This window comes from Ursus americanus, chromosome 22, assembly GCF_024610735.1.
Source record: "Ursus americanus isolate L20-20 chromosome 22, mUrsAme1.1.p, whole genome shotgun sequence".
In the NCBI taxonomy this organism is placed as follows: domain Eukaryota; kingdom Metazoa; phylum Chordata; class Mammalia; order Carnivora; family Ursidae; genus Ursus; species Ursus americanus.
The window spans coordinates 32,743,314-32,768,009 of NC_142148.1; the positions used below are offsets into that span (position 1 = coordinate 32,743,314).

General features: G+C 40.5%; 1 protein-coding gene across 5 annotated transcripts in view; it reads left to right on the forward strand.

Annotated features, from left to right (window-relative positions):
* PLCB1 (phospholipase C beta 1) overlaps positions 1 to 24,696 on the forward strand; it is a 661,698-nt gene that overhangs the window by 8,892 nt on the left and 628,110 nt on the right. For 4 of the 5 annotated variants that reach the window (XM_045808882.2, XM_045808896.2, XM_045808890.2 and 1 more), the window contains exon 2: positions 7,902 to 7,979. In XM_045808882.2, the coding sequence (XP_045664838.1) occupies positions 7,902 to 7,979 (78 nt within the window). Of the gene's footprint in view, positions 1 to 7,901; positions 7,980 to 17,581; positions 17,722 to 19,131; positions 19,195 to 24,696 lie in introns of those variants that run through there. The other variant, XM_087853749.1, reaches the window with a different exon arrangement.

Here is a 24,696-nt window from a genome sequence, read left to right on the forward strand (position 1 = left end):
TTTTGTTTTTCATTGCCTACTAAGTGACACTTGTGTGTCTAGCAAGACATGTACTTCTCCACCTTTTTCTCTTCCCAACATACTTGCAAAATGTTGCCTTTTGTTGGTTTCCTGTTAAGACCGGTCCTGTGGCTTCTTACGGAAATCGTTGATCTTGGAAACTTTGATAGGCATGAAGGCAATGTGGACAATGACCCCAAGCAGGACACAGAGTGGCTTGGATTCGAGGTAGTGTCAGCTGAGAGGCCAGATCTGGATTACCAGTACAGGGAGGTGTATGCAAGGAGGGGGGTATGCCTTGTCTGTATTATAACTGGACCGAGGCACCTGAGGACTATAGCTTTATGTTATTTATCTTCTTTCTTAACCTAGCGCAGAGCATAGACTTGGCACGCAGTAGATGCCGAGGAAATGTTTGTGGAATGAAGGAACTGTCTGCGGTGGGTTCACACAGGGGGAGGCAGACCTGGAGGGTGGTCCTGTTCTGAAGAGACCTTCATGACTACTGCCTGTGGCATTGGTTGGAAAGCCCTGCCTTACATCCTTCCATTCCATCTGAAATCTCCCAGAGTCCTAAGGGACTCTGTGGCCTTCTTAGAGAGGGTTTCTTGATGAGAGTTGGAGAAGCAAAATGTTTATTGTCAATACAGAGCTGACTGCTGGTACAGGACCGATTTCCTGTAAGGTATAAATGTGGCTTAAGGTTGAGCGTGTACTCAATTGCAATTTAATATTGGTTGAAAGTTATGACGCTCTGTGTATTTGCATCCCATATTCTGAATGTTACCAGTGACTTCTGTTTTCTGAAAAAGATGCTCACAGGACTACCCAGGTATTGTTGTGAAAATTACTCTTTAAAGCAATTCAGACACATTGGGAGCACAGAAGGAAGGACTGATGGTTGTGAAAGCTTTCTCTTTATTATGGTAATGATTCACGAAGACTTCCTTCCTTTCCCACTCCTCATTTAATTACTGGGGCCACCTACATTCTCCCACCTTACCTCTGGTCTCTGGGTAAGCATACCTCTCTAGGTTCCAGACCCTTGTTTCCTGGTTTCTCTGAATCTTGGCTTTCTTATTATCTCCCCTTTGATAGTGTCTGTGAAAGTTTTCCGTCTTCTGAAGCTCCTCCAAGAACACATCAATATGCCTTTTAGTCATAAGAATTCCAAGGTAGAATTCATGAGCCTTCCTCAGTTACTGCCCCTCCGTCATTTTCCTGCCATGACCGAAGCGTTGCTTAAACCCACTATCTCCCTTTCCTGACATCCCAGCCACTCCTTTTCAGTTCTCCAAAGCCTTGTTCTGCCTTTACCATTGCCTTTGAGATTTCTCTAGTTGTGGCTTCTGGCATCAACCCCAACTGATACTTTCCAGAACCTGTCTTTGCTTCCTTGCTTCTTTTCCCGCTGTAGCTTTCCGTCCACCCATGCAGTATTCATAATGAAAATATGTATTGATGCCTCTTATAAGCTAGACATTTTGTTAGTGTGGTGAAGTTGTGATGATAAATGGTTTGGTTCCTGCCCTTGGGGAATTGGTATTCTATTGGGGGAGATAGAGGCTAAAGAAATAGAAGTAGAATTATTTCATTATAATGGTGGTAAGTGCTACAGAAAAAGGTATGGAAGTACATGTGAGCCTAAGAAATGTGGAAGGGTCCCCTGGAGGCAGTCTATTTATGGAAAGACCTGGGTTCTGAGTGGGACATCCTCAGGCCATCAAGAGGAGGGGGGAGTATGTCGGGCCAATGGAATAGCACGCGGGGGCATTCGGAGGATGGAAGGACGTCCTTTGAAGGACAGAGCGGAATAAGCAGGTGGGGAGCTTGTGGTTCAGGTAATGCTGGCAGGATGGCAAGTGGCCTGCTGAGGCCACTGCAAGGTTATATCATAAAGTCGATGGGAAGCCATTAAAGGCATGTTTTTCAACCTCAGTGCTATTGACATTTGGGGCTAGATAATTCTCTGTTGTAGGGAACTGGCCTGTGCATTGTAGGGTGTTTTGTACCATCCCTGGCCTCTACCCACCAGATGTCGGTAGCAAAAGCCCCAGTGTCACCAACCAAATTATCCCTGGACATTGCAAAATTGCCCCAGTTCAGAACCACTAATTAAATTAAACCACTGATTTAAATCTTAACTGATTTTGGGGCGCCTGGGTGGCACAGTGGTTAAGCGTCTGCCTTCGGCTCAGGGCGTGATCCTGGCGTTCTGGGATCGAGCCCCACATCAGGCTCTTCCACTAGGAGCCTGCTTCTTCCTCTCCCACTCCCCCTGCTTGTGTTCCCTCTCTCGCTGGCTGTCTATCTCTGTCGAATAAATAAGTAAAATCTTTAAAAAAAAAAAAATCTTAACTGATTTTAAAAAGTACTGGGCTAATGCACGCATACACACGGCCGGTAAGCACATAAGAAGTTGTTCAACATCATTAGTCATTAGTCATAGGGAAATGCAAACTCAAACCACAGTGAGATGTCCCTTTCTACCCACCAGAAGCTATATCTTACTAAAATGGACCCTTTCCTCAGTTGATGCCGCCATTAAGCAACAGTCTCTCGGATGACTGGGGATCTGGGCTCTTGTTTGAATCTGGACTACAGTGTCTGAAGTAACCTGTGTGGTATGCGAAGAAATGTGTTTCCAACTTTTCCCTGTATGGCGTTAAGAGAGATTTTTATTCCTATCAGTAAAACGCAAATATTGAAATGGTGTTTCTCACCACCATTGCGAATTTTCTCTTCTGGACCTGGTAATAGACCTCTCCTGTTTTCCTTTATTTGGGGGGCATATCAGGCTGGATAGACCTGTGGAAGAACGTTCTCAGCAGCGCTGATGCGCGTAGAAGTCTGACCTCACTGAGCCTACGCCAATAATTAGCAACGTCTATCGTTTTATTTTTATTTTTATTATTATTATTATTATTTTTTGTTTGCATAGTTAGGGCTGCATTGCCAATGTTTGATGGGACCACATCTGCTTTTCTGTGTGACCCTTAGAATTCTTTTTCCCTGTTTACACAGCTGTTTCCCCTGCAATGTATATATCGGCCATCTTTGGCTCTCCTTTCTCCTGATGCAGGTCTTGGGGAGTCCCTCTGGAACACTGTTATCTTTCCTTGTTGACTCTGTAATATTGATTAATTTAGAAGTGCGTGTCTTTGTTCATATGTGTTCTCTCGTAACAGCATAAAAACATAGAATCCCTGTGGAGTTAGGATTGTGGCCGACGCTGGCCAGTAGACTTTCTGATAATGGTGCTGAGGGTGTTTGTGCCTGTGGACCGGTCCTTGACATTAGCCGTAGGTTTAAGGTGATTCTTTGCACTAGGTTGCTAGAGCTGTCCTTATAAGTACCACCGACGCGGGGGGCTTAAACAACAGAAACGGATTTCCTCACAGTTTTGGAGGCTAGAAATCTGAGCTGGTTGGCAGAGCTGGTTCCTTCTTTGTGGGCCGTGAGGGAAGCATCTCTTCAGGTGAATGGCCTGGACTGGTGGATGGCCGACTTTTCACTGTGTCTCCACGTTGTCTTCTTTCTGTTTCTGCGTCCAGATTTCCTCTTCTGTAAGGACGCCAGCCTCATTGGATTTGGGCCCACCTTTGTGACCTCCTTTTAGCATAATCACCTGTGTACAGACTCCAAAGACGGTGACACTTATTTTGAGGTACTGGGGTTAGGACGTCAACAGATACACTTTGTTGTGGGGGGCACACTTCAACCCATGACATACCTCGACCCACAGCATTCCTCCACCTGGCAGAGTATGTAGCTAAGAGGGTGGCAGCATGCTGACTCTATGCAGATATTTGAAGAATTGACGATTAGAGAAGCAACTTGATTTATTTTGCACTACTTAGATGTTAAAACTGGATGGTAACTGCGTAAATGGAAAAAACCCCAAATCTGCTAGATGGAATTATCTGACCAAGTTCGCTTTGTGAAAAACATTTCCCTACTAATGAGAAACCTTATTTCTCCAGAAGTGTGAGAGTTGCACTACCCAGTAGAAATAGAATGGAAGCCATTTAGGAAATCTAACATTTTCTAGGAGCCATACTGAAAGAGATGAAAAGAAACAGGTGGAATGAATTCTAACAATAGAGTTTATTTAACCCAATATGCTTATTTCAATATGTAATCAATATCAACAATGATTAATGAGCTATTTTATATTCTCGTTTTCATTCGCTGTCTTTGTAATCATACAGCACATCTCAGTTGAACTAGCCACATGGTTAGTGTTCAGTGGCCACAGGTGGCTAGTGAGTCTGTCTTGGACATGCAGGCACAGAGCATGGATTCTCAACTGGGGCCAAATCACCTCCAGAAGAATGAAAAATGGCCTTGAGGGACAAAAAATCTTTTTTTATTTTGTATAAAGATATACATATGACCCGTGTATAGTTAGGAATATCTGTGGTATTAAAATTAGGAAAATAAATGCCCAAAAGGGATCCTTAGTGGGGCAGTAAGGAAAAAAAAATAAGTTGCAAAGCAGCAGCTTCTTGTATCATTATATTAGTCTCACTGTGGATCTATTGATGAGCTAGGGATGCAAGTAGAACAGCTTCTATCAAATAAAGAGAAGTAAATGGAAATTTACAGTGCATCATCCACTATTACTCAAGACAGGTATGTTTACCAGTGTTCTCTTCTTCAAGGCAGATGTTTATTGGGGGAAAAAAAACCAACCTTATAACTTGCAATAAGCAAGTTAAAGTTGAATTCTTAGAAGCGATGTACTTACAAGACACAGGTTTGTCTATACTTGAAGCTCACTGGTTCTCCTCGGGCCTTCACATCACTGTGTCCCTGACCGAAAGCTTCTCCCATTGTAGGCCTACATCAGGGGATCTCAAAGTGTGGTCCCTGGACCGGTGGCAAAGCAGCAGCAGCACTGAGGGCTTATTAGAAATGCATGTTTTCGGACCCCAGCCGAAACCTATTGAATGAGAAACTCTGGGGAAAGGGCCAGCAATCTGTGTTTTAACCAGTCCTTTTAGTAAATCCGATGCACCCAGAAGTTTGAAAACCACCGTCTTAAATAGAATCCATGTCTTATGGCTATTGATGGAGAGAAATAAAAAATAGACCTTCGGAGAGTTGTCTCCATTTTTCTGCAGTAAAATGCAGCAAAAGTTACAGTGTATCTGCAGTTGCCTTGGAAATGAAGGATGACCATATATTTCAAACTCCAAACTAGAGCATATGTTCTGACAATTAAGAATACTTGTGATCTGGGTTGAGTGGCTACTTTGGTACGGGGAGAATATAGACACTTGCAGCTATGTGGGAGGTGGGAAAAAAGCAGGTGGAATTGAAAATGGATATTCATGTATTTCTGGGTCAAATCCTGCTTTGGATGGCAAGAATGCCAAGTTCTAGCTGATCTTGGAATGTTAGAGGTGATTATGGAGGAAGCAGGCAGGTAGCCGAGATAAATGATCATTTAACAGAGGGACTGTGGCCGGAAGAGTGGGGTCAAGAAAATATTGAACAAAGGAGCTGTAATTTTGAAGGAGGAGAGGGAATAAGCTAGATATAGCCGTATCGGAAGCAAACGAGGCAGCCTGGTACAGTGTTGTAAAATATAAATTTGAGCAGGTTTACCCTGCCGTTTAAATAGTTGATTGTCTGGGATCCTTGCAGTGAATTGTCACCAAGATCCCGACTAGAATCTTGTCAGATACTCTTGTCTCCAACCAATCTGGAGAATGATATGTTAAAACTACAGGTTAATTCCAGATTCTCCGGAAGTGGGGATGTGTGCTGCTTGCAGCCTGTCAGAAAGTTGCGTATTGCCCGACTCTAGAGGACGGTGGGTGATAAAACAGATCTGGAAATACCGTCGTGATTTATTGCAAATATTGCTGTGAACTTTTGTGCACATAATCTCATAGAAGAAGCTTAAACTATCCAAAAAATTATTCTTTCATTACCATATTAAATTTGTTTTCAGATGTCTTTTTTTTATATTTAGAAGTAATTTTGAAATCTTGAAATTCCAGCTGAATTTTCCATGCAACAACACAATCCTTGTAAAAGATATTTTCCAAACTGCACGTTAAGAATACTTCTTAAGAATAGCAGGATAAAACAGAATGGCGGTACCTCAAAAACTTAAACACGGGACTATCAATGATCCAGCTATTCCACTTTGGGGTGTAAAACAGTTGAAAGCCAGGGACTCAGATATTTGTGAATCTGTGTTCATAGCAGCATTATTCGCAATAGCCAAAAGGTGGAAACAACCCAAATGTCCGTTGACAGATGCGTGGATGAACAAAATACGATTATGTGCATACAATAGAATATTATCCAGCCTGACAAAGGAAGGAAATTCTGACACCTGCTACCACATGGATGACCCTTTACCACGTGATGCCAGTCACAAAATAAACCAGTCACACAAGGATAAATATTGTTGGATTCTATTTATATGAGGTACCATTATTAGTCAAATTCATAGAGACAGAAAGTAGGTGGTGATTGCCAGGGACTTGGGGGAGGAGGGAACCGGGAGTTAGTGTTTAATGAGTGTGGAATTCCGCTTGGGAAGATGAAAAAGTTCTGGAAATGGATGGTGGTAATGGCTGCACAGCAGTGTGAATATACTTAATGCCCCTGAACTTGAAACTTAAAAATGGTAACTTTTATGTTATAGGTATCAGCCACGATAAAAAAAGAATGCCATGATAAACTTTCATTTACTATTTTAATAAATTAGTTTTTAAGCATAATCCACTAATAATAAATAATTTTATGAGCCAGGCGTGTGGTCCAAGTACTTTACCCAAATTATCCTCTTTAATTCTCACTGAGACCCTCTGAGGTAGGTATTATTATTATCTTTTCCTTTTTTTTTCCAGTTGTAGTTGTGTGAGATGAGGCACCCAGAGGGGACAGGCATCCCCAAGGGGATGGCCTTCAGAACCTAGCTTTATGATAAGGCTCACCATGTTGACTGAAACCATTGGTCTTTTCTTCCCATCGAGAAAACAATCCTCAATTCCAAAATTATTTCTGCAAGTTCTAATTTTCATTATAAGAGTTCTTGATCAGGTAGAGGTTCGGCCATACCTTGGTTATAATGTGTATGAAAAAGTTGAAATAAACTGGTAATTTATGTCTCTGTTAAAAATGTAATTCCTGCAAAGGCCCCAGTATTTCAGTATAAAAATCCATATCCTGTGACATGTGTTTTCTTGTGCAGATGGTATGCCTTTCTGAAAATTGCCAAAAGAAAAGAACACATGTTTTAGAAATGTTTAATATTATAATTACAGTGCATGCCGTTTTTGCTTTATAATGTGCATGCTTTAAACTCTGAAGACTATTTGCCTGTGATGTTTTATTTCATCTTATGAAATTTAAATTTGCAACAATTTTGTGTATATCTTTCTGAAAATGTAGACCATGGACTTATTTACTGTTACCTTGGAAACAGCAATGCCCAAATAGTATGTTTACTCTCTTTAGGACAATTAAAGATCATTTTATAGCACAAATGTAATTTAAAATATTACCTTCAAGAATGGATTTTAATTAATTTTACTTATATAAAATAGGTAATGGTATTTAATGTCAAAATTATTTGGAAAACTAGATAGAGCTTTGTAATAGAAAACATGTCAATTTGTCTTAATCAATAAATATATGCAACGCTGGGCTTTTCCTTTACAAGTAATGCACAGATATTCTAATTATTAGTAAAGAAGCTTAGTTACATGATTAATAATGCTGTGAAGTTAGGATGCCATGTCTATTTTTTGGGAACTTTTACTAATCATTGATGACCTTGGAGAAACTCTTAACAATTATTACTTGTTAAGCAACTCCTGGGTAGGACTTTCTACAGTGACATATGTTGATATTTGTGTTTTTTCTTTTATTTCTAGGACTCTGCTATTGTCACTCCAATTATTTTGAGGACTGACCCTCAGGGATTTTTCTTTTACTGGACAGATCAAAATAAGGTAAAAATTGAGATATGTCTTTCTTACATTTTCTAGTTGGTTGCTGATTTGCCAAGTGTTTAAGTTACCTACAAGTGTATCCTTGTACCTACAAGTTACCTTAAGTATATCTGTTTCATGGATGACCCTTTGTAATTTATTTAAAGATTCTAATTAGAATCCCTAAGGTGGAAATGTCTTAGGATTTTCCAAAGATTCTAGTGTGAAGTATTAGATATATTAAATCCTAGAACAATTGGTATTTTTTCAGGACAAGAACATGGAAATGTGAATTACATTTGCTGTAGAAGAAAATTAGCCAGCATTAGGGACTTAGGTCCCCCCTACAGCTCTACTCATCAAGGATAAAGAAAAATGATAAGAAAATCACTTTTGACCCAAATGACTATAAGTTTGGCTTTCTTTTTCTCTTCTTTCTCCCCTTTGCTGCTTATTAAGGGTTCTCCCACTCTCAGGGGGGAATTGGATCATGATCATTTGTTCACATTAGAAGCTTAAGAATAAGATCACTTTAGCTGGGGTGCCAATATAAGTGTCTGCGTTTGGCTCAAGTCATGATCTCAGGGTCCTGGGGTTGAGCCCCATGTCGGGCTCCTTGCTCAGTGGAGAGCCTGCTTCTCCCTCTTCCTCTGCTGCTCCCCCTGCTTGTGCCCTCTCACTCTCTCGCTCGCTCTCACTCTATCTCAAATAAATAAATAAAATCTTAAAAAAAAAAAAAGATCCTGTTAGCTCATACCTTCAGTTTTTCAGGATTTTTTTTCATATGAGCTTTCTCTCTACCATATTATGAATTCAGGATCTCATTTATTATGAAACCAATTGAGATGATTCCATATTGAATTATTAAGAAGTGGAATGTCTGATTTATTTGGAGTTTAATGGGCAGAAAAAAAATATTCATAGAAAGTAGTTATTATTTCAAGAGACAATGCCATGGTTCTGTTCCTGAACCCATGAGGCCACAGAACACAGAATATTTTGACCCTATAAGTTCTGTTATTTGGAGAGATGGGTAAGCTTTATTGAGTATGCTAAATACATATTAAAACCCATAAAATACCTGGTGCCACCTTGTGAAGGACCGTTAGTCTTTTCACATCCCTGAGTTAGGTCCCTATAGCCAAAGGTATTGGAATTTGTCAGCTTTTCCTTTTGCTTTTGGGGCAACCTCGACTTCACCTGTGAGCAGTGGTCTGGAACTGACCCTTTGCAATGGCATGTTTGGGGTCAGGGTGGAGCCTGGGGGAAACTCTCAGGGTAGTGGACAGTAGTATCTGCTCCCAGAGCCAGTCCTGGACGTGCGTGTTTACACTCATCCAAAAGGCAAATTTTAGCCTTGCAGCCCTGGAGTTAGTTTCTGAGTATGGGTGTGCTGGAATCATCTCAGGCCATAGATGCAGGGCTAAACCGTAGACTCCAAGCTAATGTCAAAAAAAATGTGTTTGAGTAAGATTTCCTACTTAATGTTCATGTTTATTACTGGGTGTGTTAATCACTTCGGCTTTGACATTCTGTTTGGTTTCCTGCTGTTATGTATAAAACAATGGCTTGAAAGAGTTTTTTTTTTTTTTTCTCCTAAAGGCTATTTTTAGAACTGTTGAAGCTATATTCATGAAAGACATATTTATAATGCCTAGGGCATTTTTAAAGGTTGGGTATTTGTACAAGGGACTAAACTGTCAGTTTGATTTTTCAGCTTGTAAATCAAGCTTCTATAAAAGCAACAGAAGGTATTTTGGGGTTTTTTAATAATTCATGGCAACTCAGTTAAGCTCCCTTCTAAGACCAATCATAAATATTTCTTTGCTTAAGAAAGAGAAAGGGTTTAGGACCGAAGGTTCTTTGATGCCTCTCTATTGTTCTGCGAACCCAGGATTTTGACTTATGCCTATTTTCAGATGTAGGAAAATTTCTTTCAATTTTTTTACAACCACCATCGTCTCTTGGTTGTAATGCTGTTTATGACCAATTGAAACAAACAACGTGGTAGCAATTCCTTTTATCTCTTTATTACTTTCCCTCTCCTGGATATTAATCTTATAGTTCTGCTAAGAGATGGTAAATTTCATTTCTCACTTTTTAAATACCTAAGTCATCCCTCAGTCATATATCAGAGTTAGGAGGTTTATTTTCTAGTCAATGATCATGTATCAGTATACAAAAGACGAGAGAATTTAAGCAAAAAAATTAAACTTTTCATGCTTCCAAGTTTGTCATTTTCTTCTGGCTTTAAGCCTGGTCTTGGAGACAGAAGGAGTGATACATCCACTTCTAGGAGATGGACGGGTGTAAGTGATATATTAGAGGAAATGTATGCTAGAAGATGGTGCTCTCAAATGAGGGATGGCAAGCCAAGCTTTTAGTCCATGTTTTTGCATAAGATCATTCGATGGTACCTGGCCGCGTGGTGCAATCATGATGTGACTTGGAGGCCCACTTTCTTTAAAATGTTTTTCTAGCAATGACTCTTAGTGATGTGAATCTATCACATGTATTATAGAGATCGTATCTCAGAGGAAAAAAAATAAACTTTTAAGTTTATTCATCGACTTTACACTGTGTTTTCCATTAATTTGGAAGCTTGCATTGGTATTTATGGTAATGTGCTTCTTGTCTACCTTTGGGCTTCTCCCCACCTTGTTTCTCCTTTGTCCATGAAGCCTGTGCCAGAGCAACGCCTGGTCTGCTCAGAGGCGAGTTGAGTGGCTTTAAGAAGCTCTTAGTCAAGAAGCTCTTGTAACGAGATCTTTCTTTTTATAGCCCCGGAGGAAAATTCTCACATTTTACACAGTGTCTTAGCCATGTCCTCTCTCCAGTAGCGTCTACCTGATACTAATACTCCATGATACGTTACACCATCCTATACGTGATACTATCTACCAGAGCCACCGAGTGTGAGCCGCTGATTTCACCCTTTATGGACAATGACATGTTCCCTTCCTCTAACTCCCCCTTTGATTTTTCATCATAGATATGACGGGTGGCAGAGAAGACAGGCTGCATAGGAGATGGATTTAGGAATTAAAAGTTGGAGCTAGTAGCAAGTAATTTTTAGGTAGCAAACATGTGCTTTAGTGAAACATTGAAAGACTATTTGGGGCTGGTGGAAGCAGAGAGATATGAACATGATCTTAAGGGATAAATGTTCATACTTTGTACCAGCTCTGAACTTATTTAATTACTTTCTTCTTTACCGTTGGCTCTGTACATCCTAGTGACTGCCAGTAGCAACAAGTTTCTTTTTTTTTTTTATTTATAATGATTTTTTATTATATTATGTTAGTCACCATACAGTACATCCCCGATTTCCGACGTAAGGCTCGATGATTCATTAGTTGCGTATAACACCCAGTGCACCATGCAATACGTGCCCTCCTTACTACCCATCACTGGTCTATCCCATTCCCCCACCCCTCTCCCTTCTGAGGCCCTCAGTTTGTTTCTCATAGTCCATAGTCTCTCATGTTTCATTCCCCCTTCTGATTACCCCCCTTTCTTTATCCCTTTCTTCCCCTACTGATCATCCTAGTTCTTATGTTCCATAGATGAGAGAAATCATATGATAGTTGTCTTTCTCTGCTTGACTTATTTCACTTAGCATTATCTCCTCCAGTGCCGTCCATGTTGCAGCAAATGTTGAGAAATCATTCTTTCTGATAGCTGAGTAATATTCCATTGTATATATGGACCACAGCTTCTTAATCCATTCATCTGTTGAAGGGCATCTCGGCTCCTTCCACGATTTAGCTATTGTGGACATTGCTGCTATGAACATTGGGGTGTATATAGCCCTTCTCTTCACTACATCTGTATCTTTGGGGTAAACACCCAGTAGTGCAATGGCTGGGTCATAGGGTAGCTCAATTTTTAACTTTTTAAGGGACCTCCACACTGTTTTCCAGAGTGGCTGTACCAACTAGTAGCAGCAAGTTTCTGAATAGGACTGTTTTAAGCATGGTGGTTTTTCTGATGCCGGCGTATAGTATGTGAAGAAGATGGGTTTATTTGCCATGCGGGGTGAAAAGGGGCTCCTGCAAAGCCCAAGTATTTAAGAGGTTGCCAACATTAGGCTATGCCTTCTCTTTGGTCCCCTACCGGGACCGGGAACCAACACAGGAATCGTCAGCCATGAAAACCATGTAACTACAAGAAGAATCTGCATCCCAATTTTGGAGGAGAAGCCAAAAAGAAAAAAAGAAGTCAATGTTAGAAGAGTTAATACAAACCTATCATGCTAGAAGATGACACAGAGTAGACCTTTGCCTTGCAACTTGATGCCCTGCTTCTGTGCCAAGGTTGGTGTAAAAATAAAACTAGTTACTACTAGGTCAGATCCAAGATGTTCAGTGTAGCTTAACAGACTCTTCCTTGTATCCTTAGAAGAGGAGCTTGGAGGAAGATGGAAGAGGAGCATGTAATTGCATCAGTTTGAAAAGGAACAGGAGGAAGAATATACATTTATAGATGAAGGACTCCTACTACTTTCTCTTATTTTATTACAGGTTTTATTTATTTTTAATTTTGTGAATAATACACAAATAGGGTCTTTGCGTAAGAGAGTAAAGAATATAAATGTCCTTGACCCCTCTCCATCTCTGACCCCAGTCTTAGTCTTCTCTCCGGAAGTCCACCACTGGTAATCGCTTCATGGTAACTTCCAGGTCTCCTTTGAAGGAATTTTACATGTGTAACTATGGAAATATTTCCGTTTTGTTTTATTTATGCCTGTTTGTATCCTTAATACCATCATATTATTTGTACTTTTCCATGAACCTGTGTTTTACTTTATAATTTGTCTCAGAGAACGTCTCATGTAAGTACATGTGTATTTACCTCATACTTTTAAATTGCTGTATCATATCCCATGGAATGGATTACTACGTTTTATTTAATGTTAATCTCTCATTGACGGACTGTTTGGTGTTTGTTTCTAATTTGCGGCTACAGAAAACAATCCTGCGATAGAGTAATAGCCTGTGTAGCCCGCTCTGGGTGTATGGGTCAGGGGTTCCCTAAGGTAAATTCTCAGAACTACAATTGCTGATTGAACGCTATACATATCCTAAATTTTAGTTAATAGTTGCATCATTTTATAAGCCTGCCAGTCTTGTGCGAGAGGAACTGTTTCCTCAGGCTTCACCAAAACTATTAAGAAACACTTTATTTTTGTCAATGTGATGCAACGGTTTTATCTCTTTGTTTTAATTTGCCAATGTCTGACTTGCTGGGAAGCTGTGCATATTTTTATACACTTATGGACTGTTCCTGTTTTCTGTTACATAAATCTTCTATCCCTTGCCTTGCGTTGAGAGTTTTCTATGTATTCTAGATGTTAATCCTTTAGCTGTTATAGATGTTGCAAATACTTTCTTCCTGTTTGTGGTTTGTCTTTGGATTTCCTAACTTTTAACTTTTCTAACTTATGCGTGGCAAAAGATGACTTGCCATTTTCAATTTTGGTGTATTCACGTTTCATCCTTTTTTTCCCCTTTCTTTTTGCTTTACTTAAGGACTTTCTTATTCCTCATCCTTATGGCCATCATTATTATTAATTTAAGTTTCTAATCTTAGTCTGTTCAAGCTGCTATCACAAAATACCCCAGTCTGGGTAGCTTATGCACAACAGGAATTTATTTCTCACGGTTCTGGAGGCTGGAGTCCAAGGTCAGGGCCCTCTTCCAGGTTGCAGACTTCTCCTTGTATCTTCACATGGAGGAGGGGGCTGGGGAGCTCTCTGGAGCCTCTTTTATAAATGCACTAATCGCATCCTTGAGGACTCTGCTTTCAAGACCTAAGCACCTTCTAAAGACCCCACCTCCTAATTCCATCTTTGGGCAGGAGGTTTTCAATGAATGAATTTGGGCCAAGGGCTGGGGAGGACACAAACATTCAGACCATAGCAATTATGTGATGTGTTTTGAGGACCTCCTAGTACTGACATCACCTCCACTATGGCCCATCGATCTGCTCCTGTGTTTTAATGCCTGTGGTCTTCAGGGATGTCATTTACCACTTCATTTTTTCCCATTTTATTTTCTGCCTTTCATACTTTATGATTTAATAAGTACAACCCCCTTTCTGTTTACCTGCATATTGAGTCATTTTGAGGGGCTCAGGACAGGAGGGATGGGCTCTACCATCTGCTCTGTCTGCTGTTTTTTTCTGGTCTGTGATTTGCATGAGACGCCATTTGGGATCCTTGTACAGAGCGATGATTAAGTTTCTATTAATGACAAGTATAGACTGTCTTCTCTTATGGTTATCTTAAATTTCTATACAGAGTTCAAAAGCAAAGTTTAAAAATTAAATATTTACATAAGCCTTAATGACATTTTTTTCAGCATGAGAGTCCAGAGTTCACAAATATTATAAATGATGAATCATAGATCTCCACAAGAAACTCTAGCAATATCCTATTAAAGACTTAGTCTGGTCTCCATAAAGAACCTCCAGGCACCACACATTTCATTAGCCATCATTTAGCAATGGTGTTTCTTCTTTGGGGCACACTTCTCTTGGTATATTCCAGAAACATCAGTTTTGACTCTTCTTGTGTATAGTCAATGGGGTAGGATACTCAACAGTCTATTGAGTGCAGTGATGTGGTTGTAAATTTAAAAAGATGAACTCTATTCATTTTTATTTGGTAGCCTTCCCCAAAGTCTGAAACAATAACTGAAATTACCTTAGAAACCAGCAAAATGCATGTGAGGATTGCTTTCTGAGGGCTGGGATCATTCTTTGGCCTGGAGCGGTACACCCATCAATGCTAACTAACCAGCAGCATCTAGGGACTGAATCTTTTCCTTCATTGTCTCTGAATTGCTTCACCATTATTGAAGAGATTGATAGAGCAGATGCAGCATGAAATCTATTCCCGAGTCCTTACTACTCTGGAAGCCCCAAGTTGGCCCCTAGTGGCCAGCACTTGAATTCATTTGCTGTTTCTGGTCACTCGTGCTCACTTTGCCACCCATGATGCTCCCTGGAAGACCCTGGGAATGACCAACCACTCCAACTCAGAGTTTGATAGGTAAATACCACGGTTCCCTCACCTCTTGGGTGGGGTCACTCCAAGGGGTAAGCTTTATGTTTTTTTTTCCCAGCATTCTTTGGTGGGATTAAGCCCATTTATCCACAGTGGTAACTGGCATGCAAACACACCCGCTATGTCCTTCCTTCCCTTCCTGTCTCAATTCCTCACTCCTGATGTGTCCTGGAACCACCTCTAAAATAAGCTAATTTTACTAGAATCCGTCTCTAGGAACTGCTTAATATAGACGCTTAATGCTTGACGTCTTAATATAGATGCCCCCTAATTAAGGGCATTAAGAGGATTTCTTAGTAAGAGGCACTGGAGTCTATTAGATGAATACTTTTGCTTTAAGCCAAGCAGTTTTCTTAAAACAGCCATAATTTAGGAGGCTGGAAGCCGGTTAAGAAAACCAGCTCTGAAGTCAGACAGATGTGGGTTTGAGCTCTTGCTCTGCTTAAATGAGTGACCTTGGGTGAATTTCCTCACAATCTAAGCCTGGGATTTCTTCATCTGCAAGATATTACTTTCTTAGGATTGTTATATGTATGATGTGAAGCGCCGAACACAATGCCTGGCACTTTGTAAACTTACGATCCTTTGTGGGGACTTGGATGTTTTTTAATTAAATTTTTTAAAATTTAATTTTAGTTTTAAAAATTTCAGCCTTATTGAGGTATAATTATTAGTTAATCATTTATTGACAAATAAAATTGTAGGATATTTAAAGTGTACATCGTGGGGTTTAATACACATATACATCGTGAAAGGATCCCCTGTGGAATTCATTCACGCATCCATCGCCTCACAGATTTATTTTTTCGTTTGTGTGAAAACATTTAAGTTCTACTCTCAGCAAATTTCAATTATATACTACAGCATTTTCAACAATAGTCACCATGTTTTACATTAGATCCTCAGACCTTATTAATTTTTTATCTAAAAGTTTCTACCCTTTCACCAACCTGTCCTTATTTCCTCCACCTTCCCCCCATCCCCAGGCCCTAGCATCCACTTTTGTAGTGTTTCTATGAGTTCAGAGTTTGACTTTTTTTTTTAAGATATCACGTATAAGTGAAACCATGCAGTATTTGTCTTTCCATGGCTTATTTCACTTAGCATAACACTCTCAAGGTTATTTGTGGTGGCTTTTTTTATTGGGGTATAATAAACAACTACTTTCTGACTAAACAATTAGTGTCTCTAACTAATTATTAGGGACCACAAATCTGCTGTTTTGAAAGACAGGTGATCATCTATGTATGTGTATTTTTAAATATATATATATATTTTTCTCCCTCAAGGTAACAGTGACTTGTGTTCTGTTTAGACTCAGCTGTGGTCTTTTGATCTAAAGCATTGAAGCTTAGGTCTGTTTGGGCACACAAGATGTTTATTTATGTATTTCATAATGTTTTGGGAACAGAGCCATGGAAGGCAAAAGAAGGGATTTATTGTTTAGAAGAATTTTCCTCTGAGGATAATTCACTAATAAATACTCCATCATAGGTGAAAGTTTCTTGGGCCCTCGGAAATCCGAAGCATCTTGTGGAATGAGCGTTAAGATGATTTAAAAGTCTTGGATAAGAGGAAAAAGGTATTATTCACAAGATGAATTGGACTTCACCATGGTTGTCTGTGTCTTTTTTCCTAAGACAAATCACTTTAGGATTATCACAGCTATCTTGACATCAGGCAGCTCCTCCTCTTCCGTACTGATCAGATCCTCAGAGATTAAAGCTGTAGTGTTTGCAAGTGTAATTTAGATCGTCATTGGTCTGTTTGATTGCTGAGGAATGAATCTCTCCTCATCAAACCCACTTCTAGATTAAGCTCCCTTTATTCTCAACACTACCTTTTTTTCATTGCCATGAGCCCCAGAGTTTTTTCCTCAATGAACTCTAGCTCGTGTATGATAACCCAATGTTAGGATTGCTTGGGTTATGTAGACACAACATCAGAAGAAATGTTATTACGATAGAATCTCTCACAAATTCTTCTTGGAGATTGTGTTTTGTGGATTTTTAGTAGAATTTCTAACTGAAATGTAACCACTTCAAATGTCTTTTACAATCAGGCAGGTTATTATGAAATAGCAGCATTGCAGTTTCTTTGGGATTGTTTGTAAGGTATAAGCGCATTGATAAGATTTTCATGTCACCTTCACTGCACTTTGTTATGCCAGTAACAATGGTGATGCCTGTTTGAATACATTGTGGTCAGAGCTGAGAAATACAGAACACTCTGGCTTTAATTCGAAGCACTTTACTCTTAATATAATTTAATTAAAAATTATGCCTCAGTTTTATGAGTTGCTTATGTTTAGTTCTTCCCAGTCTTGTAAGGAAAAATTAAATTGGTGCTTTCCATGCTATGAAGCTATTATAATGGGATATTTGTACAGTTTGATACCAAAATTAGTTTGAGGCACTGGATTGGAGGAATATGTGCAAGAAATACATTTGGTATATTGTTCATAATTTTACTCCCTGTTATGTGGAAAATGTGTTTGTCTTTGTTATGAATAGAATTCCCAGATACTTATTTTGCTCCTTTGTTTGAATTACAGATGTTGTAGATAGAGTGAATGTTTTTGATTGTTCTCTGGTTCCTTTTCTTGCCAATCCAAGATGGTTTGATCCTACAGATGGGGTCCTTGTCAAGCCTTTTCTGTACTTAATCAGCAAGACAAGTCTCCCCCGACCCCAGGTAAAATAAATTTAGATGGACAGTTGAGTCATTTAAGCACTCACCACAGTAAAAATAGACTAAAATAAAGAATATAATTAGTTATTTCTCCTCTATTTTTTCCTATTTTATCATTGTTTATTTTGTTTAACAATTTAAAGAGGGAAAAGCATGAACCTTGACCAATGATTTTATTAGGAAGTTGGTGTTCAAATATTATAAATAAGTTTTTTTAATATGCACGAACCCAATTTGCACATACCTTTTAATTACTGCTGTTATTATCATGGCTACCATTGTCACCAGAAATAGCAAACATGTATGTGATGTTTTCCACAAGCCACTGTTCTAATATACACATGCATCCACAGAAACACTCATTTAATCTTTTCAAAAAGCCTATGAGGAAACTGCTATTACTATACCCATTTACAGGTGCAGACATTGGCATGTACACAGAGGTTAAGTAATGACGCCTGGTCATATAGTTGGCCACTAACAGAGGCAGGATCGGAACCCAGAGGTAGAACCCTGGTTGTATGCCCTGGCTCTTAACCATTTGCTTTTTAAAGAACCTGTTTAATGTGTAAAGTTAGTTTTTCCTGTAAGATTTGTCTGAAGAGAACCCTCAGTAGGCTTCTTACATTCGTGACAAGAGGCAAACAGTATGAAGTAATTCTCACCTTGCGTTGCACATTGAAGTAAGTCATCGGGGGAGCTTCAAAAATGCTGATTCCTGGGCCCTACCCCCAGAGAGTCTGACTTAATTGCTCTGGGGTGTGGTCAGAACATTGGACTTTTTTTGGAAAGCTCTTCATTTGATTCTAATGCGCAGCCAAGGTGAACACTGATGGAAAGCAAGCTGACATCACAAATTAAGTCAGTAGACTTCCTGAGAGGATGTGCTCACTCTACCTTTCCTGTCCGTGGCCTAATTTCTGTCAGAAGTAATGCTCAGCTTGAGCACCCAGAGGCCCTACAAGATTTTGAATTATTTGTCTATGATAGAATAATATTCCCTATACTGTACTTGGGAAGGCAGGAAATTACTAGCATTTTTTAGAAAGATTCTCCATATCCAAGATTGAATCAAAATAGATTTTTTAAATATTCAGTTGATTAAAATTCATTTTATTTTACATTCTCCGAATGTTCCAGGTATGAGCTATTTGTTTTATCCTTACGAAACACATCCTCCACATCGAGGCCTCACTTGTGAACCTTCCTGTTTATGTTTTTCTCTATTAGACCAAGTTGCTGTTTGAATTCTATATTTAATTAAATTCACTCCACTCTTGAGTAAGCAAATGTGGTGGTAAAAATGATTTTATGTAATTATGTCATTTTGTAACTTAAATTTGTATTATGGATACAGAAACAGATTTCATCTTGTTAAATTATAACATCATGTCATTTCTTATTAATTTGTAGGAATCTTCCTTTATTGACACATAAACCCACCAGGGAAACCAGAGAGAGCCAGATCAAATGCAGGTGTGACAGGAAGCATGTGATTTAATCACCTGTATATAATACGTTTGAGAGTGGTAAAATTCATGTGTCTCCCCATAGAATTTGTGGTTTTCAATTCTGTCTTCTATAGGGAACATGGATTGTGATGAGAATGATTTTGCATGAGATTTCTCTTTGGCATGTGCAAAACTCCCCGCTTACTTAGGCACCGCGGTCTGGAAATTGTACTGTGGCGTGGCAAACTGCACCTGTTTGAAGTGAATGCCTCCATGAAAAGTTTTATGGGGCAGAACTAGTTGCTATGCTAAGAAACTAACAACTGTGCTGGTATACATAATGGATTCTATTTTTAGACGAACATTTGTTCCTATAGCGTGGCATCATTATGCAAGAGGGCAGCAGTTTCAGCACCGTATTGTGAATATTGAATTATCAGAATACCAGAGTGGATGCTACTTTAGACTATGTTGTGAATTTTTCTTATATTTTAGCCCTGACATATTTCATTACTAGAGGGGAAAAAATGAAAAACAAAAGCAAGCAAACAAAATAAAAACAAATGAAATGCTAAAGCAATTTCAGGTTTCTGGTGTTTGTAGGTTGAGTTCTTCCAGCAGCTGACCCCAAGACAAGGATTCGAGCTCAAGTAGTTTATCTGGAAGGTGACCCCTGAAAGGGGCAGGGCAGTAAGGGAGTGAGACAGTCAAAAGAAGGCAGCCAAGAAAGGGTGAATTATCAGATGGCTTCCGCTCTGGGCATCTGAAGGTCCATGCCACTGAGGAACTTTGGGAGATAGTGCAGAACATATCTTAAGGACTGTCCCAGTTGAGGGGCCAGGGAGCTGTGGGATTTACCCACCAATTTCCACCTGTCAGTGACTGAAGGCATCTCTCCTCTGGGCTCTTAGGGCCTTAACCTTTCTGCCAGCCCCTCTTGATGGCCAAAGACACTTCAGATCAGTGGGCCTCAGGCTTTGAGAAAGCTCTCAGACATATTTGCAGTTGGAAGCTGTCACTTGGCATGCGTCGGAACACATGGGCATGTCCAGCAGTAACTACTCTGAAGGCTTTAATTTTTAGCGGGTCGGACTTTATACATCTCTACCACAGGGTGCAAACTGCAGATTAAACTCATTCACGGATCTTGTTTAGCTTGCATACGTCATTAAAAGTGTAAATATGAGAGGCCAGCATTGAAACATCTGGGGTGTTCCTATACAAATCTGAATTCCTCATCGGAAGGCATGGTAGTGCTGGCTGATGCACCCCTATGGGCCTCTTGGCTGGACAGAGTGGTGACTGCCTGTTTTAGACACAGCGTGTGTTATTCACTCAGCCCCAGTCCCCACCGGGCCAGCCTACTTTGTTTATATTACCCTTTAGGCTCGTTGAGACTTTTGAGTGTAAAATATAAGACCTCTATGGTAACATTCTTTCTCGGAAGCTGCAATAAGCCAATGATTACAAAGCTTCAGGTAGAATGAAGTTAATTCTCTCACAGTGGGCCTATTGGAGTGCTGTCGCATGAAGAACTGAATTTTACGGTGGAAAAATGGCTGAAGGTCAGCATACCCAGGCTCTGCTCATAACGGCCATAATCAAAGCAATTGATGCCTCAACCCCATTTCTTCTCTGTGAAATATGGATCCAAAGTGTGCAAGCCCTGAGGTCGCTCTCAGCTTTAAAAGGCTCTTATTCGAAAGTGACTTTCACGTGGCATTGTCCTAGGTAAGATTTATAAATATGACTCCTCGGCAAGGGATTTCGTATTGAATTGGACCATTAATCTCTGGGAAATAAAAATGGTGGGCTCCGGGACACCGAGCAGAATGACGTCCCTTTGTGGAATGAATGGGATTAACTTCATCCCCAGCTCAAGGCATTGTGGGCACTGGGTTAGCCAATCAGTGTAACCCTCCTTTCCCTCACTGCAGAACTGTACTGTCCAATGCAGGAGCCTCTAGCCACATAGTGCTTTTTACATTTAAATTTTAATTAAGTAAAATAAAATGAAAACGCGGTTTCTCAGCTGACACTAGCCATATTTTGAGTGCTCAATGGCTACCTGTAAACAGGTGCAGTTAAAGAACGTTTCCATTGTTGCAGAAAGTTCTACTGGAGGTCACTGCATAGGGTTTGGCTCCAGAACGGTCTCTTCAGAACCAGTCCAAAGTAAGAAGAAGTTTCCTTGAACTTACAGGGAAAGAACTTTTCTCTCTTTTGCTGGATCGTGTGCTGCAAGGATATTGGATGGACCTGAATTTATTATTTTGTTCTCATGAATAAAGATATTGGAATAGTTTGGTTATCACCTTGGGAGCCTAAAGGGTAAGCTGACCCTGCAGGGGACAAGCCAGTGAAGAACTAAATCCTTTTGATGTCATCTGAGATGCCAGATCAGGCCATTTCTATTTCATGAGCTAATCAATCTCTTCATTGTCTAAGCCAGTTTAAGATGGCCTATTGTCTTTTTGCAGTCTAGATTGCTAACTGATACACTGATCATTTTCTTAAAGGAAGGTAAGGACTCAGGTATCTAGGATCCAGCTGCATCTGGCTCATAAACACGAAAGAGAAATAAAAGAAGAGATAGAACTTGTGCAATTTTTATACCCCCAGTGTCTCCAATTCCCTATGTAGGACATTATTGTTAGTTAAGTTTTGTTTTTCTAAGTCGGGGTTTTGCTATCAGGGATGGTTTTAATGGCTTCTAGCCATTATTAGGGAAGACTGGGTTTTGAGAAACATGGGTAGAATTGAAATTTTGTGCAGAAAATGGAGGTTTGTGAGAACTTTGTAGATTGGCCTGATAGTCTCTATTGTACCGGGAGGATTTCTAGGGAAGGAAAGTAGAACTTATTGATAATTGTTTTGTTGTAGACGTCATGCCAACGTGCCTTATTTCGACTGTCTTATTAATTAATCAATTGATAGATTTTCCTCATTTTGCATTCGGGAAACTGAGGCTATAGCTAGAATGGGTCTTTCTTGGAGAAAAACTGCCCATCTAGAATGGATCCCCTTCTGTGCTCCTAGATTACCTTATGCTTTTCTTCATGTTAGGCCTTTTTTTTTTTTTTTTAAGATTTTATTCATTTATTCGACAGAGAGAGAGACAGCCAGCGAGAGAGGGAACACAAGCAGGGGGAGTGGGAGAGGGAGAAGCAGGCTCCCAGCGGAGGAGCCTGATGTGGGGCTCGATCCCAGAACGCCGGGATCACGCCCTGAGCCGAAGGCAGACGCTTAACCGCTGAGCCACCCAGGCGCCCCCACATTAGGCCTTTTAATGCTGTGTTAATTTTGTCTGACTCATTTTACTTACCCAAGATAGGATGGAGTCTTGGAATTCAAGGACTTTCATCTGACTTTTTTTTTTTTTTTTGGCGTTTCTCATACACGCTAGTGTACAGTACTTGCTCAGTCATTGTTGGTCAAACGAAAGATTTAGACAGGTGGTGCCACATGTCTAAGGTTATAGGGCACTACGTGGTGGATCCCAGGTCTGTGAGGCTCCAGAGCTAATGACTTGTCCTAGAACTCATTCACTAGAACCTTCTCCTTGTTCGAGTCTCCAGCTGCCTCCCTCCTAGTAGTTTATGTGACCTCCTACCTCCTGGAGGAGAGAGGACGCCCTGGAGGACATCTCTACCTCTTTGCTGCTGCCAAGCCCTGAAGCCCGCCTTGGTTTTCAGCGCAATCTCTCCTCCTATTTCCCTCCTCCCCTCCCAGGCGCCCCCCTCCTTCTCTGGCCTTGGACCCTGACTTCTCAATGATTTGACGCTAGCATTTATCCCTTCTCTTTCTTATGTTGTCAGTATTTCCCTTTAACCAGGTCTAGACAATCAATATTAAACATGACAGGCCTCTCCCCTCTTCAAAGAAAACCGTATACCCTCTCTTGACCCTAACTGACTGCTTTCCTTTCTTTCTCCTTTTCATTCACAGAGAACATCTTTAAAGACTTTGCCTGTACTCTCTGCCTCTGTTCTCTGTTCTCACCTCTCACTGGCTGCAGTCCCTACCAGCCTGGATTCTGTCTCCATCACTCCCCCAAACTTTCTTCTAAAGCCACCGATGACCTTCATATTGTAAAACCTAGTGGCCATTTTCACTCTCTTTGTGCTTGATCTTTTATTAGATTTTAGATTTTGATTGCCCCATTTTCTTTGCTTGCTCACAGCCCTTGTGCCACCTCCCTGACCGCTCAGTTTCCTTTGCTGGCTCTGACTCACAGTCCTCCACTCACCAGACTCATCAGCACAGAGAGCTGCATTTACCGCCCGCACACAGCGGCCCCGTTTTACCGCACTATCCAACACGCAGCCCCGGAGATACCTGGAACCCCACTCTAAGACTGGCTTTATTCTCTTCCTCCCTGCACCTCTGACCTGGTCCTGCTGCCTTATGAAAGGCACCCCATTCACAGGGTTGCACCGCCTGAAACCTGGAAGTCTTTCTTAACACTTCCTTCGCCACCTTCCCTTCAAGCTCTTGGCTCCTTGCTTTCTGTGCTCCAGCCACACTACCACATGGCCTTCCTCCATTTCCTCGGGCACAGCATATTCCTTTCTGCATGAAGTCTTCACACTACCTTCCCTCCGCTGGGAGTAAGTGTTGTCTCCTTACGCATTACCCTCTCCCCAGCTTCACCATCCTTCTCGATTGTACTGAAATATTTCAGACTTACTTATGTAATGTCTAGCTCGTTTTTTAGGATGTTGACTCCATGAACGAAGAGTCTAGGGTTGTCCTGCTTAGTGTTTAACAACTGGCTGTCCTGGTGGGAAACTGATTTGTAGCATTTGCTGATTTCCACGGTTTAAATATTCCCACCGCATCTAATTCCAAGCTACCAACATCGTCACTGAACATAGATTTGGGAAGAGAAGGACACAGTTGGCTCTCGTGAGCTTAGAAGAAAGCTCCAGGGGCGACTGGGTGGCACAGCGGTTAAGCGTCTGCCTTCGGCTCAGGGCGTGATCCTGGCGTTATGGGATCGAGCCCCACATCAGGCTCCTCTGCTATGAGCCTGCTTCTTCCTCTCCCACTCCCCCTGCTTGTGTTCCGTCTCTCGCTGGCTGTCTCTATCTCTGTCGAATGAATAAATAAAATCTTTTAAAAAAAAAAAAGAAGAAAGCTCCAGCACCCCACTGGGGTATGTCTGTCCTCTTTAATGCTCCATCCTCATGACTGGGAATGGTGCTGAGCACGTTGAAGATAATGACAAAGTTGGAGGGTTGAATGAAGTGTTCTTATTCCCTCATAGAAATGTAGTGATAAAAAATATGCTAACGTCTCAAAACAAAACAAAAAAGGCCATAAAATCCTTTATTTTAGAATTGGACCAGGCCTTAAATGTTTTCACATTCCAATCCCTTCATTTTTCTCTCCTATAATTGAGGGTCAGGGAGCAAGATCTGCCACAATCACCCAGCTTCTGGAGAAGAGCCCAAGTTAAAATGCACATCTCTTAATTACCAACCGACACTCATTCCACTATATCACATCGTCATTTCCAAAAAAA